The sequence below is a fragment of the Malaclemys terrapin genome, chromosome 10, assembly GCF_027887155.1.
Source record: "Malaclemys terrapin pileata isolate rMalTer1 chromosome 10, rMalTer1.hap1, whole genome shotgun sequence".
NCBI classification, from domain to species: Eukaryota; Metazoa; Chordata; order Testudines; family Emydidae; genus Malaclemys; species Malaclemys terrapin.
The window spans coordinates 43,290,587-43,307,402 of NC_071514.1; the positions used below are offsets into that span (position 1 = coordinate 43,290,587).

At 43.6% G+C, this 16,816-nt stretch overlaps 1 protein-coding gene across 3 annotated transcripts in view; it reads right to left on the bottom strand.

Annotated features, from left to right (window-relative positions):
* The window catches only part of PKM (pyruvate kinase M1/2), a 42,168-nt gene extending 26,245 nt beyond the window's left edge, over positions 1 to 15,923 (bottom strand). For 2 of the 3 annotated variants that reach the window (XM_054042776.1, XM_054042777.1), the window contains exons 1-3: positions 15,821 to 15,923; positions 4,717 to 4,877; positions 3,636 to 3,727 (exon numbers count right to left, since the gene is read on the bottom strand). In XM_054042776.1, coding sequence (XP_053898751.1) covers positions 3,636 to 3,727; positions 4,717 to 4,858 — 234 coding nt within the window. In that variant the 5' untranslated portion in view covers positions 4,859 to 4,877; positions 15,821 to 15,923. The remainder of the gene's footprint in view (positions 1 to 3,635; positions 3,728 to 4,716; positions 4,878 to 15,820) is intronic. The other variant, XM_054042778.1, reaches the window with a different exon arrangement.
* Between the last annotated feature and the right edge of the window lie 893 nt (positions 15,924 to 16,816).

Consider the following 16,816-nt stretch of genomic DNA (forward strand, 5'->3'; position numbering starts at 1 on the left):
TTCTACCAAGTTTACATGACGTTCCACACTCCATCAGAGGCTTTTATTGGAAGCTGTTGGAGGAAGTCTATCCAACATCCAATTAAGCTTTCAACCTTTTACCTATCAGGCTTTCGCAGTCTGGTTTTTGGTCTATTCATTTTTATTACAGCCACTAGTATGGTTACAGTTTCTTGCACTTTGTGACAGCTTCTGTTCCTCTTGTACAAACAATGAGATAGGAAAAGCGATGCAAGTTGGAAAGGGTGTGACATTTCATCCTGAAAATAGATATGGTAGACAAGCATGGAGAAAGTAAAAGGTTAATTATTCAGGCAAATATCAGTTGCCTCCAGATGAAATAAGAACGGAAATAGAAAACTGTCTACAGAATATGCAGTGAAAAAATGCCAGGAAAGTAGCATCAGTTTTTAGACTATACATAGGAATGTAGGCAAACTTGGAAGGCAGCATTCCCCTCACTACAGCATTTATTACAATCAAGTTTTCAGGAGTATGTAAACCTTGTGAACCTCAGTTTTTGGGAGTAACTCAAATCACACATAAGGCGTCAAGTTGGTCACAGTAACTGAGGAACACAAACCCAGTGAATATTCCTGACAATTTTGGCACCATTAAATGGGAGTCCCGGAAAGAGCTGAAGGATGTAGTTGAACAGCCTGTTGTGGCCTGAGTGTGTCAAGAAACTTTGCTATAGACAAGGCTGGAATCTCTGCATTATCCTATACATCCATCCAAGTTAGGAGCACGGCATTCCCAAGGGACAGAACTATTGAAAGTGCTGAGATTATGAAAGGAGAAAATTAACTCATGAGCAGCTTCTGGCCACTGTCAGAAGCCCAGCTACTGACACTACTCCAATGGTTAGATTTTTCAGTTTTCCATAACTTTAAAGGTCAGCATATTTGTGGTTTCTGCAATGTCTGTGTTCATTTTAATGCCCTGTGCCCTTTAAAGTTTAGGCGAGGGCAAGAAGCCAAGTTGTTACACAGCTTGAGGTGCTTACTTTGTGTCCTATAGAAACTACAACCCCTGACATTTTGAAGGCTAAAGGACAGTCAACACGGACGCCCTGGGCATCACTGCAGGGAAGCCATATTTGGGAATGGGATCACTTCCACATCTCAAGTCACAAAATGGAATCTAGTTTATTTATATAAACTCTGAGGGGGCTTGCCTGCCACAACAAATGGTTTGCATTTCTTATGATCTTATTCCTCGCATAAATTTAACATAGTGCTTTCAAATGCCAGAGCATGATCTCCATAACGGTCAGGTAACATAACCCTGCAAACCAGTGAGCCAGAGACCCAGGACTTATTTGAAGGAGCTAAGAGTTTGCTTCGGAGACAGGGAATTGCCCTAGTCAGCAACTTGCACGGCCTACAACAAAATGCATAACTGGAATAGCACTCTGCTTATTTCTGTAATAGTAAATCAGTGTTCGCTGAATACAATTCACATGTTAACAGCAAAACAGTGGCTGAGGCAGAAATGGAATTTTATTCCACTCCAGCGGACCACTATACTGGACTTGGAAGTAATCAGGTTATCAGAACTAACCAGTCAAAAAAAGCCAAGAGAATGTTAGGAACCATTAGGAAAGGGATAGACAGAAAATACAACAACACTACATAAATCCATGGTACATCCTCACCTTGAATACTGTATGCAGTTCTGGTCATCCCATCTCAAAAAGAGATTAGAATTGTAAGAGGTACAGAGAAGGACAACAAAAATTAGGGATATGGAACAGCTTCCACATGAGGAGAAAGTAAAAAGTCTAGGACTTTTCAGCTTGGAAGAGAGATGACTAAGGGGGATACAATAGAGGTCTATAAAATCATGAATGGTGTGGAGAAAGTGAATAAGGAAGTTATTTACTCCTTCGCATATCACAAGAACCATGGGTCACCTAATAAAATTAATAGGAAGCAGGTTTAGAAACAAGAGTAAGTACTTCTTCACACAATGCAGTAAGCCTGTGGAACACTGTCAGGGGATGTTGTGAAGGCCAAAACTATAACTGGGTTCAAAAAAAGAATTAGATCAATTCCTGGAGGATAGGTCCATCACTGGCTATTAGCCAAGATGGGCAGGGATGCAACTCCATGCTCTGGGTGTCCAAGACCTCTGACTACCAGAAATGGGGAGTGGACGACAAGAGATGATCACTCAACGACTGCCTGTTCTGTTCATTCCCTCTGAATCATCTGGCTCTGGCTACTGTCGGAAGACAGGCTATTGGGCCAGATGGACCCTTGGTCTGACCCAGTATGGCTGTTCCTACGTTTGTTTTTGTTCCTACCCAACCTAATTTTAAGTGGTACTCTGAGGGACTTAAGGATACATAGTAACATGAGTCAAGTGATTTAGCTTAAAAAAAACAAACAAACATGACTTCTTTCAGAGGCAACCAGCAACCAAAAGGCAAAGTCCATGCTTCAAGGATCTTGAAACTGGCCACCTGTACGCCAGCTGTCAGGTAGTGGCAGTGACCTATTAGCTTAGTTCTGAAATCCAGACTCAGCAGCAAACAGAATACCCTTAGAAAAAAGGTTTTACCAACTGGCATTTGCTAACACACTTAAAGGATTGTAAGGAAGCACATTATACATACACATACACACCTGCTTTCCCAGCAGCTTTCATTTATGCCTATTACAAGAGATTGCAGCTCAAATAGGCTGATTCAATTTAGCCAGAAAATTCTTTAGAGCAGGGGGAACCTCATCCTCCTGCATACTTAAAAGTACTCATTATAAGAAAAAAAAATGGAGTGTAAGAACAGACCCCTCTTGATATAGTGGTGCTTTATGACAGAAGCTGGGGAAGAATCAGAGCGATTTAGTAGTAGTTTCACTAGGAATGTATGCTCATGTGTGGTAAACTGTCATAAGTGGCAAATACCAAGGTTAATCAGCCTCTAATGAACTGCAAGCTTGAGACCTGCAATGGGACCCGAACACCAATCGAACCCAACCACAAGTGTCAGGTTCAGGTGAGGGAAAACAACTTGCATGGCTCAGATCATCTCTGCTCACCTTCTCCTGCCTGTGGAGTGGGTGCAGCAGCAGCTGCATGCCCTGCTCCTGTCAGCCACTGCCACCTTGCTGTGCTGGGGCATTTCAGTGAAGCACACCTCTCTCTCTCTCTCCCCCGCCCGCAGCAGACACCAATGGGCAGCAGCCAGCAGAAGCGAGGCTGTGCAGACCCAACAGATATGCTACAGATAATAGCACTGGCCCAGGCTCAGGAGGAAGAGTCAGTTTGAGTCTGAAAACAACAACCCAACCCTCTCAGTCTGACCTGAGCCCACCCAGCCTAAGATTAGGCCTGAGCAAACCTCTCCTGCAAGCTTCTAAGGGTGAAGGTTTGGGTACAGAAGATTATAGTATGAGATTTTTTTTTGTGGGCAGAGAGACATATGTACAGGGAGAGATCACCCTAATTTTGTTCCTTTGCTTAGCATGGCCTGTTGTGCACATTTTGACTCAACTTAAATCACAAATATCTTCCCACTGCCTAAGGCTGGAAGCTTGAAGCAGCACACACACCTTGGACCAAGTACCCTGCCCCATGAAAGCACTTTTGCTGGAGTCCAGACAATGTTTATTCAGACACTCTGCCCTTACCTCATGAGTTCCATGAGAGAAGTTGAGACGGGCAACATTCATTCCGGATTTAATCATTTCTCTGAGCATTTCCACTGAGCAGGAAGCTGGGCCTAGAAGGAACCACAGTTTTACTACCAATTGATTAACTTTGTTACAGACTTTTAAAGGCAAAGATAGCAAAACCAGAAACTGTTCTAGGTTTGTGGGCTATTTCACAAGGTAGGAAAGGGTGAACCACATATATCGATAGACATTGTAAAGCGACTTGAATATCTGTGAAGTAACGTCTCCTTGCTTGCTGGACTTCTGGAAATTGCATGCATGCCCTCAAACTAGCTCACATATACAAACTCCAAGATAGATGAAGAGACATCTGCAAAGACTGACTGCACTCCAACTAAGGGCACTTGTAACACTCAAATGCAGTTCCCAAGTATTAAAAGAATTCTTCAACCCTGGCTGCATATAGCATTACACTAGATCTTTATTACTTCATTTTCAATCTGCCAATTTAGATTTAATGGGGGAAAAGGGATAATGATGCTGCACAGAAAACCAGCTGCAATAGCTAGAAGAGCCTCAATTGGAAGAGCATTTCACTTTATAAACACAAATTCAAACTCCTAGCAGTCAATTCCCTAGCTGCACACGAAGACAGACAATTCTCTGCCATTAATAGAAGCTTCTCCTATCCATCTCTTAGTTTGGGAACAAGTTTGTAATGCAAGCTACTTTAACTATCATTGTGCAGCATGCAGGAAGACTGGGGCACAGAGCAAGAGTTTATTTTTGCTTCAGTCTCCAAGGTAGGAAGGGTGTGATTAGTGGCTAATCCAATTTTATATTTTGTAGTACTGGATAGGCTCTCTTACTTCTGAAGCCAGAATTCATGCAAACTTGAGAAAAGGATATGGTTGCAATACTCATGAATTCACCCATGCTCCTCATCTTATAGAGAGGCAAGTTAAATATTTGCATTTTTCCATGATTCACTCTACAGATCTTCAAGAACACTGAAGTCTTTCTGCTGTTCTTAAATTTTATATTGGGATATAAATATAAATTACCCCCCTCTCCCAAACTGTTAAGAGTCACATACCAATAGTGCAGATAATGCCGGTGTTTCGTGCTGTGATTGGCTCAGAATCAATGTCCAGGCGGCACATATGCTCCAGAAAAGTGTCTGCCATGGCAGCATGTAGCTGCTGGGTCTGGATGAAAGCATCGTGGTGCTTAGACATGATTGCTGGGATTCTTTACCTAGGAGAGAGGAGAGAGAGTTATTTTAGACTGGCAGGTAAATCTAAATAAACCTATTTGTTTAGCACGTCTCGTACACTGTACACCGAAAATTGAGTTGAGATTAAAAAAAGTCTCAGTAAAAATTCTGCATGAGTATTTAAGTTATATACATTACCCAAGAAATGATGTAAAATGGAATCTCAGTACAGATTGGTGCTGCTAGTTATTGAATCAAATTATTGGTGTGGAGCCCTAATACTAGAAACAAAAGATTAGGAAGAGTGCCTGGTAAATTGCTGGGAGGTGGTTGATATGAAATGAAATATTAATGTCTTCTACAGCCAGTTTATTCTGTCTCCTTGTAGTGATTTTACAGGGTATTTTTAACAGACAAGTGTATGGATTCGCAGACATATTAATGTAACATTAGCCCAAGGGAAGCCCCTAACTGATCAGACCAGGAACCAAGTTCATTTAGTACCATAGTAAAGATTGTTTAAGGGCTCGTTTGTATGGCACCAGAGTTAGATATGCCAGAGTTGTATAATAAGCAAACACTGCCTGACCCAATCATCTCAGAACACTGGACTTCCTTAGGGCTTGTTTACATGATGCTGCAGTCCAGGCTACAGGGGTTTGAATTGTAGAGTGCTCTAACTGCCCCACGTACACCCTGCTGGTGTAAACAAAAAAGTACTTAGTGCATGCTGATGTAGTCCACAGGACAACACACACTGGTGCCTTTTTAGTTCATGCCAACAGGGTCTACATGGGGCAGTTAGAGCACTCTACAATTCACACCCCTCCCTGTAGGCCAGTCTTCAAGTGTGCTACTATGCAAGTGCAGTATGATGACAACACCTGTGCTGAGTTCTAGGAATGCTTACACTTGGGGGTTAAGCCTAGGAACACTGCCTGCAGTTGTGACCAGTTTTGAGGACTCAGGCAACAGCAAGACCGACCACTGCTGTAGTTTTCCTACAGTTGGTCCAAAATACATCCATAGTTTATGCTGCTCCCTCATCCTTACTCCCTCAACCAGTTTCCTGTCTCTGCCCTCAAGTATCTACAGACTGTAGTAGCTATACCACAGTGAACGTTATTATTGTGCCAAAGTCTTGTTACAGATAATATGCACCTTGATGTAGAACTCAAAAGGTTCATTTTTGAGCTGAAGTCTCTTCTATACCCAAGTGCCTAATCAACATTATGGATTAATCCTGTAGGAGTTTAAAACCAACTCTTTATGTCTGAACAGCTAAACAGGCTTAAGTTTAATCAATACTGCACCACACAGAGAACCTATACAAACTTTCACCCTCATACAAATTAAGGCTAGTGCCATAAAACCCCTTCAAGCTGAGGGTGTCTGAAGGAGACACTACCTGACCATTAGAATAGCACTGTGATAAACTTGAGCATTATGACTACACCTATAGCCCTTCGCAGAAGCAATATCCCCTATGATCCTACCACCATGTATTAAGCATTGACATCACAGGAGAGCACATGCTGTTTTAAGATGGTTCACTCAGGAAGCTTAGCTCCTCCCTCACCCACCTCTGCCAGTCAGGCCTTCCAATTTCTCTGCATCTACGTGCAGTTTCTCTCGCAAGGCAGCTCTGACTCACTGCATCCTCATTATGATACAGAGACTTACAGCAATGACATAGGCTACTGAAAACCTCAGTATACTCTGGCAAGTATTCTCTTATCCAGCCCCATGGGAAGGTGTTGACTCACTGAGGTAGAAATGAAGGCACATGAAAGTCTGTCCATATTAGAAGCATTGTAAGGTTACATTAAGGTACATGGCTATTCCAGCATACATAGTTTGTTTCCCAGCAGCATGAGGAGGTGGTACAGAAGGAGAAACATTAGCTCCTTCATATCAAACCACTTCCTCCCCACTCTTATGCAAGAGTTTTTTAGATATTAAAAACAAAGCAGTTCCCTGAAAAGGCAATTTCACACATGAACACAGAGTGTCAGACTTCCAGACAACCGTTTAGGTTGCTTTTGGTCCTCTGATGGATTAAGTGTTTAGTTATTTCCTACTGGTTGGCCTGACTAACATAGGAAATAACTTATGGATGGGAGGAGCAATACTTAGATCTTACTAAGAAGGAAGACTGATTTGCAGAAGGGGAGCAGTTAAGATGCAGCTGGTTTAATATTTATTAGTTCATTCCCAAATATCCCGTAGCCAGTCATCACAGCCTAGATTTCAGGTGCAAGCCTCTGAAGAGTTCAAGCAAAACCTTTATATCATGTAGCACCTTGTATAGTCTAAATAGCTGAATGCATTAGGGAGTAGTATACTGTATATTCTCACAAATGAATGAGAAAGAACTGTAGCAGCAAAAGTTCTCCCCATGCCCATTGACACCAATAAATCAAAATATGCAGCATGCACTATCTGAATGCAAGACAATTCTGGAACCAATATGAAGCATCTTATTTCATCTGGCTCTGTACAAGGGATGAGCAACTGAGATGGAAACTGACAGTCCACTGGCTCTCAGGCTATTACTGAGTCACAAGCTTTTCAAAAAAAGGAGGGCGGAGGGTGTTAAATGCAGCCAGCACCTCATGGAAAACCCATAACAGTCATTTACAAACTACTCTAATTTAAATTTCTGTATTTCACACTCACTCTGTGATAAGATTACTGCTTTTAAAAAGTTTCATTTGAAGTCAGAATCCCATTAGGGACAATCTTTTCAAAAGTCAGAGAAACAGTGATCACAGGCATTGTGACGTTGGCTTTTCTGGGCCAGGGAAGTTGGAGGTGGAAAGAAAAGCACCATCAAGAATATAGAAACAGTGTGTTTTCCTGCATGTGGCTTTAGTTTTGCAATAAAATAAAATAAATAATAATAGTGCCCTATGTTTTTGCACTTCCCTGCTTATAAATTACAGTGCTTTTCTAGGAAGAATTCACTGAACTCTGCTGCAGGTTAAGATTGGAGTACTATTTTTGGCATTTTACATTTTAGAAACTTTTGCAAAATGCAGATCGGCACGGCTTGCTCAAGACAATGAAGATCTTATAAGAGTAGGAATAAATCAGATTGATTTCATTAGGACACACGACTAGTAAATCCCAAGTTTATTAGAGAGCCTAGCCTCACATGTCTCTGGCAAGATGCACTTACATGTCTGAACTGGTCTGTGTTTGTTCAGAATTAGTATGTTCCTTTTGATATTAAAATGGAGACTGGCCTGGGATATACAGCTCTAGTTGTGCTGCTGCTTAGAAGCATCAAAGGGCTGGTCTACTCGGGGGGGAAGTGGGGAAGGAAATCGATCCAAGATATACACACAACTTCAGCTACGCAAATAGCGTAGCTGAAGTCGAAGTATCTTGGATCGAATTACCTGGGGTCCAGACAGCGCGGGATCGATGGCCGCGGCTCCCCTGTCGACTGCGCTACCGCCGCTCACTCTGGTGGAGTTCCGGAGTTGACGGTGAGTGGGTTCGGAGATCGATATATCACATCTTAATGAGATGCGATATATTGATCTCGGATAAATCGATTGCTACCCGCCGTATTGACGGGTAGCAAAGACATACCCTAAGAAGGTAGGAGAGGTCAGATCTCGGTTGCTTCCTTTTACAACATCAAAATTAAGGTGACTGGATAGGAAAGGCTACAGAAGGACAGCCCTTATCCAGCATTGGAAGAGCTTAGACAAATTTCTTGCAACAGAAGAAAGTAGTTACAAGTTTTGATCTGTCACATTGCTCCTCAGCCAGCTAAACCTTTAGAGGCAGAAGTGGAAGGAAGGAACAAAGGATGAGAGAAATCAAACCCCAATAACTGTACATGAGGAAATGGGAGACAGCAGTTATTGATTTTATAAAGGGGATCCATCACCCGTATTTGGGCCCAACAACATTCTAGAAGACAGCAGCCAACACACTCCTCTCTGAAGCCCACAATCAAGGAAGTTTAACAAGGCCAGAAAGAAAGTACAATAGGAAGAAGCATCTTATTTGAAGTTAGCCAAGTGCATGCCAACCCATACTGTGGCTTCCCATTTACACACACACACACACACACACCTGCCCATGCAGTATACACCTAATTGGTTAATCTCCTGCCTAAATATTCATTGTCTCGTCTCATAATACAAGGAAAAGTTGAATTATCTAAAAGTTTGCACTTGGTTAACCTTACCTCAATTTTTAACTCTCAAGTGTTTTCCCACAGTATAAAAACAAGCATGCAGGCACAGAAGGACGTTACTTAGGTAGCTACCTCCACACTCAAAGGAGAGTTGTGGGTTTTTTTAAAAAGTATATTCTTAGGCCTATAAGAGCCAGAAAACAGACTGCATGCAGGTAACATGACAGGTCATCAGTGGATTCTAGTTTTGCTGCCTCTGAAGATTCAGGTTTAAGTCAGCTTGAACCATGAGTGAAGCAAGTCTGATGGGTCTTCTACTCGTCCTGAGTACAAATTTATTCATATAAAAAAGCCAGTCAGTCATGCTGAGTTGTTCTTGTACAGCCTTCACAACTCAAGACTGGTACAGGAAGAGTAAGGAAAGGAAGGCAGGAGTGAGATGAGTTAGCGGTGTGTTTAGGAATCCAATCCCTCAGGAGCAGGAAGTTTACTACCCATATTTAGAGAGCCAGAAGCTATGAATCAAGTTTGGATTGAAAGGGGCTCCTAGATTTTAAGCAATTTTACCTTCATCCCAAAGCAAGTTAGAATTCTTTTACAACACAAACCTAGTTCTGGCATGTATATGTTTAAGAAGGGTCTGCCAACTCCTTTTCTGATCAGCAGAAAATACTGTTCCACTGTCCTATAGCTTTTGCAGAGAATAGCCCTGAACTATTATATAACTATGTTCCATTTTGGTGGCCATCTTACAATCTTTTCTGCGATACTGGTAAACCTGGTGCCAGCTCTTGCTGAGGCTGAAGACATCAGCTGAGCACGGACAAACTCATACCTGGAAATCAGACCAGCTCAGCTGTATGTTAATATTGTTCAAGACAGGTGTTATATTTATAAAGATATATTTAGACTCTATAAACTGCTGCATGCATTAATCTTATTTGTAAGGTCTGTATCTCATGCTACAAAGTAGTACACCTCTACCTCGATAGAACGCTGTCCTCAGGAGCCAAAAAATCTTACCGTGTTATAGGTGAAACCGCGTTATATCGAACTTGCTTTGATCCAGAGTACGCGCTCCCCCCCCCAAGAGCACTGCTTTACCGTGTTATATCCGAATTCGTGTTATATCAGGGTAAAGGTATGTAAATTGTAAAAATGCTGGCTGTGAACTTGTTAACCCAAGGAGGAAGAGTGGTTCCTTTGCCCATCAAGAAGGGCTATCAAGACTAAATAGGCCATTGTAGGACAAAAGCTTTGTTGTTTGCCCCATCCCATCATGAAGGAGTTGTGTGCAGGAGCCCTAGATCAGGCTGAACTCCGGGGGGAAGGGCATATAAAGATGTTCAGAAAAAGAAATGGTTCTGTTTGCTATTTGGACTCTCAAAGGACTGGAGCTAGGAAACAAAAAGATTCCCCAGAGTCAGCCTAGTCAGTAGCCCTAACAGACATTCAGTGGACAGATATAACTACATCAGTCACCTTTAGGAACCTAAGACTAATTCATTTGTGCTTATACGTTGCCTGCTTTAACCTGTAAAAAAGTATGTCTACGCCTTGCTTTGCCTACAGCATAATAGTGATGTTAAAAATGCTTTTATATTTAGAAGGGGGGGAGGGCAACACTAAGGTTTGCTGCGTGAAAGGGGTCACCAATACAAAAAAAAAAAGTTTGAGAACCACTGATGTACACCCTTGAGGACGTAAGTTATCCTGAACTGAGTGTTGGTGTAGACAGCGCTATGTCTACAGGAGAGCTTCTCCTGGCAACATGTCCGGCCTCTGCAAGAGGTGGTAGCTTTAAGCTGACAGACCATTGGCTTAGAGCTTCTCTACCACAAGCGCTATAGTTGCGCCACTATAAGTGCTGTAGTGTAGACATAGCCTAATTTATTTTTCTTTGTTAATAAATCCTTGGCTAATAAATAGGATTGTCTTTGGTGTGAGATCTAAGGTACAAATTGTTCTGAGGGTAAGTGACTAGGAGCAACCTGAATATTTTGTGATCTTAACTGTAAGTGACCATCTATCCAGCTTGCGTGGGTGGCAAGATAGACCATCCCCATGGGCACTCCAGTCTGACTATAGTAAGACTGTTAAATGTGAATGCTTGGATCACTGTGTTATTGGGTTGGCGATATCTAATTATAGAACATACCACCAGTTTGGGGTGTCTGTCCTACTTTTTGTCAAGTACCAGGGGGTAGCCGTGTTAGTCTGTATCTACAAAAACAACAAGGAGTCTGGTGGCACCTTCTGCCCTGAGGCTGGCAGTCAATCATGAACCACTCCAGACAGCATGACAGATACTACAGATTATTCAGGACCACCTAGCAATTTCTGCTTCACCCAAATGATTCAGAACACCTTTCTCAGCTACCATTAAATTGCAGATTCTAAACCTGTATCTTCAGAGACAGGCATTCAGCCAGCAGCTTTGGGATGCTAATGTTTCTCTGATTTTCAAAGCACAAATTAACTGGATTGGAAAGGATAGGTGGGAAGGCCACACTAGCGCTGTGTTTGAGAGACATCAGTACTTTTCCTGGATGAGAATGGATTATCTGTCAGATTAACATGATCTAGTTCAGTCTGCACCCCCTGAAGAATTGAGCTCACTATAAGTTTGATTAATGGGTCAGATTGATGCTAATAACAAGATCATATAACCCCTCCAAAAGTAATTAGCAGTCCTGGTGCAGGCATAAACATGCTAGCACCGCTTATCTGTATTGCATGTGCTACCACAGCAACTACAATAAAGCAGAATTACAGAAAAATCCAAGAGTTCTCCCCCTTATGCTATCAGCAAATAAGGCCAGTGATGTCTTTCGAAGGAATAGAAACAGATTGATTGGTAGAGTGAAGATTTGAGCCCTAGCTGGATTTATAGATGCAGGCAGAACAGCACACAACTGAAATCCCTCCTAGATTTCTGCGCACTTCATTCAGTAGTGGCTGTTAGCCGCTACTGCTGTTCTATTTTTTCCTACGTGCTATCCATCACAACACACTGCAGCTAAGCTCTGCTGCTTTTCCAGAGGAGGTGGGACTATATAGCCTCTCCTAGGAATAGGAACAGGCTGCTGTCCAAAGCCAAAGGACAGGAAAGAGGCACACCCACGTGATTTATCCTGACCACACATCTACAGCTTTAGCAAAATGGAGACAGCTTTGGATTTTATGTAATCAAGAGGGGCCTCTTTCCTACCCTGCTGGCAGCCGCAGGTCTTATTTATATACTAAATAGGTGATCCAAATTCTAAGCATTTTACCCAGGAGTGGAGGCACACAGATCTAGACTAACTGCATACTTAGATGTTAGATTGCCTCAATGCAATATCAAACTTACTGCCTTATTTACCACCAGCTTTTAACCAGAATTTGTAGATTTCATCTCTAGAAAATTCAGAAGGATCTTTTTAGACATAAAACAGCCTTAAGGATCTTATGATTTCACAGTATGTTTACTTTTCTGCTGGAAGAACTTGAGTTTGTTGCAATTATCTAGCCACAACAGAAGAGTGTGAGTGAGAACTATCTCAAGATGCATTATGCTACACCCCCAAATCTGTTCTCAAACCATGTTTGAACCTTTCTATATCTTTTCAATTCTCTAGTGAAGGATTATCTTGATACCCCTACCATGGCCCAAACACTATTTTGGGGGAAGGGTTAGAGGTACAGGAAGAAAGGCCGAGAGTGGCCAGGTCTGTTTATAAAAGCTCTTGATTTCAAGAGGCTAACTGCACTTCAGTTTCCCTTGATGTATGACTGTAGATAATCAGATTCAAGTCTAAGATTCTTGACACTGGATGAAGTTATAATTGTTCTGCTAGGTTTCAGTGATTGTGCAAACATTAGCAGGTTGTACAGCGTTTTGAATGTTAAGTAATACAAACGTAAGCAGCATTTTCTGTTATGCGGTGCTGTATCCCAAAGTAGCTGGGATGCCAGAAACATGACCACTTAAAAAGTCTACTCTACTTTTATTAATCTGAGATGACAGCAATGAAGTTTCCAATGCTTTGTAACAAGAATACTATTCATACAAATCTGACTCTAAAAAGAGCAGTTCAAACATGTTTCAAAGGTGTTTTTTTTTTTTAAAAAACCACACACACACACAGTCTTTACTAAAGTACAGATGACTATCAAAAAAATAAATTGGACATGTTTACACAGACATAATACAGGAGACATTCAAAAGGGGCCTTCACTTGCCTGTGCAATGAAGAGATGACTAAGTCACTAACAAGTTTATTGAGCCATATACTGATCTAAGTGAGCATCATTTAGGATATTGCCAGCTCTCTTGGTGTGGGAGAAAGAACAGGAGTACTTGTGGCACCTTAGAGACTAACAAATTTATTAGAGCATAAGCTTTCGTGGACTACAGCCCACTTGGTGTGGGAGGTGGCAAATACTCCCTTTTCCATTTGATTCAACTCTTACTCCCACAGTCTGATTGACCCCCTGCACCCCTAAACTGAAATATCTTGCAACTCTGAACCCAAGCTTCTTTCTGCAAATTCTACAGCCTGTAGCTGCAGCCAGAAATAAGTGCAATTTGCTTAATCACTTCCCCCTTTTAGTAGCTCAGAGTTACTTCAGTGCCATATCAACCCAGTTTGATTACTTATCTCCCCTTAAATGCAGGGGTAATTAAGAAGTGTGGTTATTGCTAGCTAGCTTCAGTTAAAAGTACACACATTTCTATCTGAAGACATGGCTCTAACGGTAGTATATGAAAACCCACATATCTGAACCAAACCAAGAATTGTTTTCCAGAGGTGTTTGGTATTAATCTGAAACAAAGCAAGAAGTACAGAATAAGGTAGAACATAATACAGTATTCTAGCTAATTCTACCTTAGAGGCATAGTACACTACAAAGATAATCATCCATCAATAGGGTAATAGTTTCAAAATTTACCAACACTGGAATCCTGTTCAAAGAACACTCCAGATAATGGTATATTTAGTTCCCTCTTTTGAGGGATACTTGCATGCTCAGTTTACTTTTACACGTCACCCATCCAAAAAAACCCCAGATGTTAAGATGAAAAGTGGAGGTTCAATCCAGGGCAACAATTTAGGAACTGTTATTTGACTAAGGTTACAACAACTCGTCCACATTTCTTTTCCTGCAGTGTGCATCAGCTGTAATACTGCAGCACTGTGCTGTAGCGCATTAGACCACCACCTCTGAAGCTGCAGTGTCACAGCCAGCCACAAGGGGTTGTGACAGCAGTGCTATCTGCACTTCTACCCCCTTCACACCACTGAACAATCCCAGCAGACACCAGAGTCACCCTGCATGGTGCTGCAGCAGCCTGACCCATCAAGTTTGCCCACAAAGTAGTTTCTTATCAGTTAGTTTGGGCCAATAGACCCATTGGGGTAGGGAGGTTTAATCTCTGCCATTTTTACAATAGTACGCATAAGAGATATGCTGGGGGGGGGAGGGGGACCGGTTTTGTTTCACACATACAGTCTCAGGATACCATCATGGGGCATTTGTATTTCAGTCCTGCCTGTGCAAGGGAAAGTTGGGATAAAATCTAGTACACGGGTTCTCAAACTGGGGGTCAGGACCCCTCAGGAGGTCACAAGGTTATTACATGGGGGGGTGGGGGTGTCACAAGCTCTCAGCCTCCACCCCAAACCCTGCTTTGCCTCCAGAATTTATAATAGTGTTAAATATATTAACAAGTGTTAATTTATGAGGGGGAAATCACACAGAGGCTTGCTATGTGAAAGGGGTCACCAGTACAACTGATCTAGCATCTCTAATGATTAATTCTATCACACTTTTACACTGGCCTCACAATTTTAACTTAATAGCAGTAGGTTTTATAGAGATCCTCCCTTGCAACCATACAAAATGGCATCAGTTCCAAAATGCAGATCATTGCAGGACTGCAGTATCTGAAAGAGCCCTTTCTATTGGCAATCAGATCACGTTTGACCAGGTTTGGTATGCAATGCAACATGATCCCACCCTGTCTCACAAGACTAACCAATGCTACAAGATCCATTCAAAGGCTGACCTAAGGAGAGCTAACCTAGTTTAACTCCTCACTGTAGGATTAGGACATCTCAAACACAGGATGAAGGGACAGAGGAAGAACAAAAAACCTTTTGAAAGATTCTCAAATGCCTCACTTTCCATCAAATGTTAGTCTCCCTTTGCTCCTCTACTGAATGTCACCCTGGTGTGGATTCCCCTACAACACTGAAACAGTGAAGGTTAAAAAGACTGAGTTTCACCAGAGCCTTTATGAGTAAAATTGCATCTTTCTATAGGTCATATTTTATAGAATTAGTAAAAGCAAGAAACTGACAACGGAAGTTCTGTTTGTCCCGCCTCAAGACGGAGCCCTTTGTTATGTTAATGTGGTGCATCAGAGGGTCTCATCTGGCTCCAGGAGCCCCCAGTCTGTAACAACAGGCTGGCGCTACGGGGCTGCAGCGGGCACTGTGGGGCTCCAGCAGCACCCCACATGATCCCAAGGGGGCAGTTGGAGCTCGGATCACGCACGTGCCCCCGCGTGCCACAGACGGACAGACTTGCTCTGTGTGAGGCAGCGATGGCTGCGCGCTCCGCGGAGGAGGGGCGAGCTTCGGCACCCCCACCCCTGAGCATCCCCGCCCCACCAAGAGCGCGGCCCCTTCGGCTTCGGTAGAGGGGCCGCGCCGCCCAGCAGCCGGCCCCTCGCCTCCGGACAGGGCCGGCTGGCAGCGCGAGGGAACGGAGGCTCCCTAGGAAGGACCCGCTCCGGCCTGGGAGGTGGCGGCACCACGCTGACCTCCCCCCGCCCGGTACCTGCTGCTGCTCCTCACCACGTCCGTTCTCCCCGAAAGCCTCAGCTTCTCTGCGACCCCGCCCCGCCGCTCCTCAAGGTGAATTCGGCCGCCCTACGGATCCCTCCGCCGCCCGCCCCTGGCTCGCGCGGGGAGGCGGGGCGGACGGATTCTTTTAACCAGCGGAGGCACAAGCTGCGGTGGGAAAGGAAGTGTGACACCACGTAGATCATCGGCCAATGGGGAGGCGCCCAAGACGCTCGGCACGCGGCCTGCGAGTGACAGGGGCAGCGGTGGCTGCAGTTAAAGGGGCCGCATTCCTTACCTCCCCCCGTGAAGCAATACCATCCCTTAAAGGGGCCGCATCTTTTAAAAGCCCCATGCAGCAGGAGCTCTGCAGAGGACTGCAGCCCTCATTCCCCCATGCTGTAACATCTGTTAAAGGGGTCCACGCCCCTTAGCTCCACGTGCAGCCGCAGTATCTCTTAAATGGGCCACCACTTCATTTCCTTTCCCCTTTTCTTCCTCTGCAGCAGCAGCATCTCTTATCACGGGGTGTGCCAGCCAAGAGAGAGCTCCATGTAGGACCCTGTATTCCGCCACGGCCTGGACTCCCCACAGAGGGCTCCCCTTAGTGTCGGTGTTATGCCTCATTGCCCATGCTACAGTGCGTCTAACGGGACAGCACCCCATTGCCCATCCCCCATGTGCCTGCTCAGAGGCCAAGCTGCCCTGCATCACAGCTGGAAGTCTCTCCTGAATACTCACTGCCCCTCCCCCTGTCTTTCAGGGCCCTGGAAACCATTTACAAAGAACTTTCTGTTCCCCATTGTTGCTTTTCCCCAGTTGCAAATTTTTCCTTCCCCTTTTTTAATGAGGGCTCCCAGAGAGCTTATTGTTAGCGCTAAATTACCATTGAGATCCCAGCTGGGAAGCTGCCAGCTAAAGAATGGATCCAGTGACAAAGGGAGGAGGGAGCAAGCTGAAACCCAAGCATGACAAATGACTGCTTGAGGCC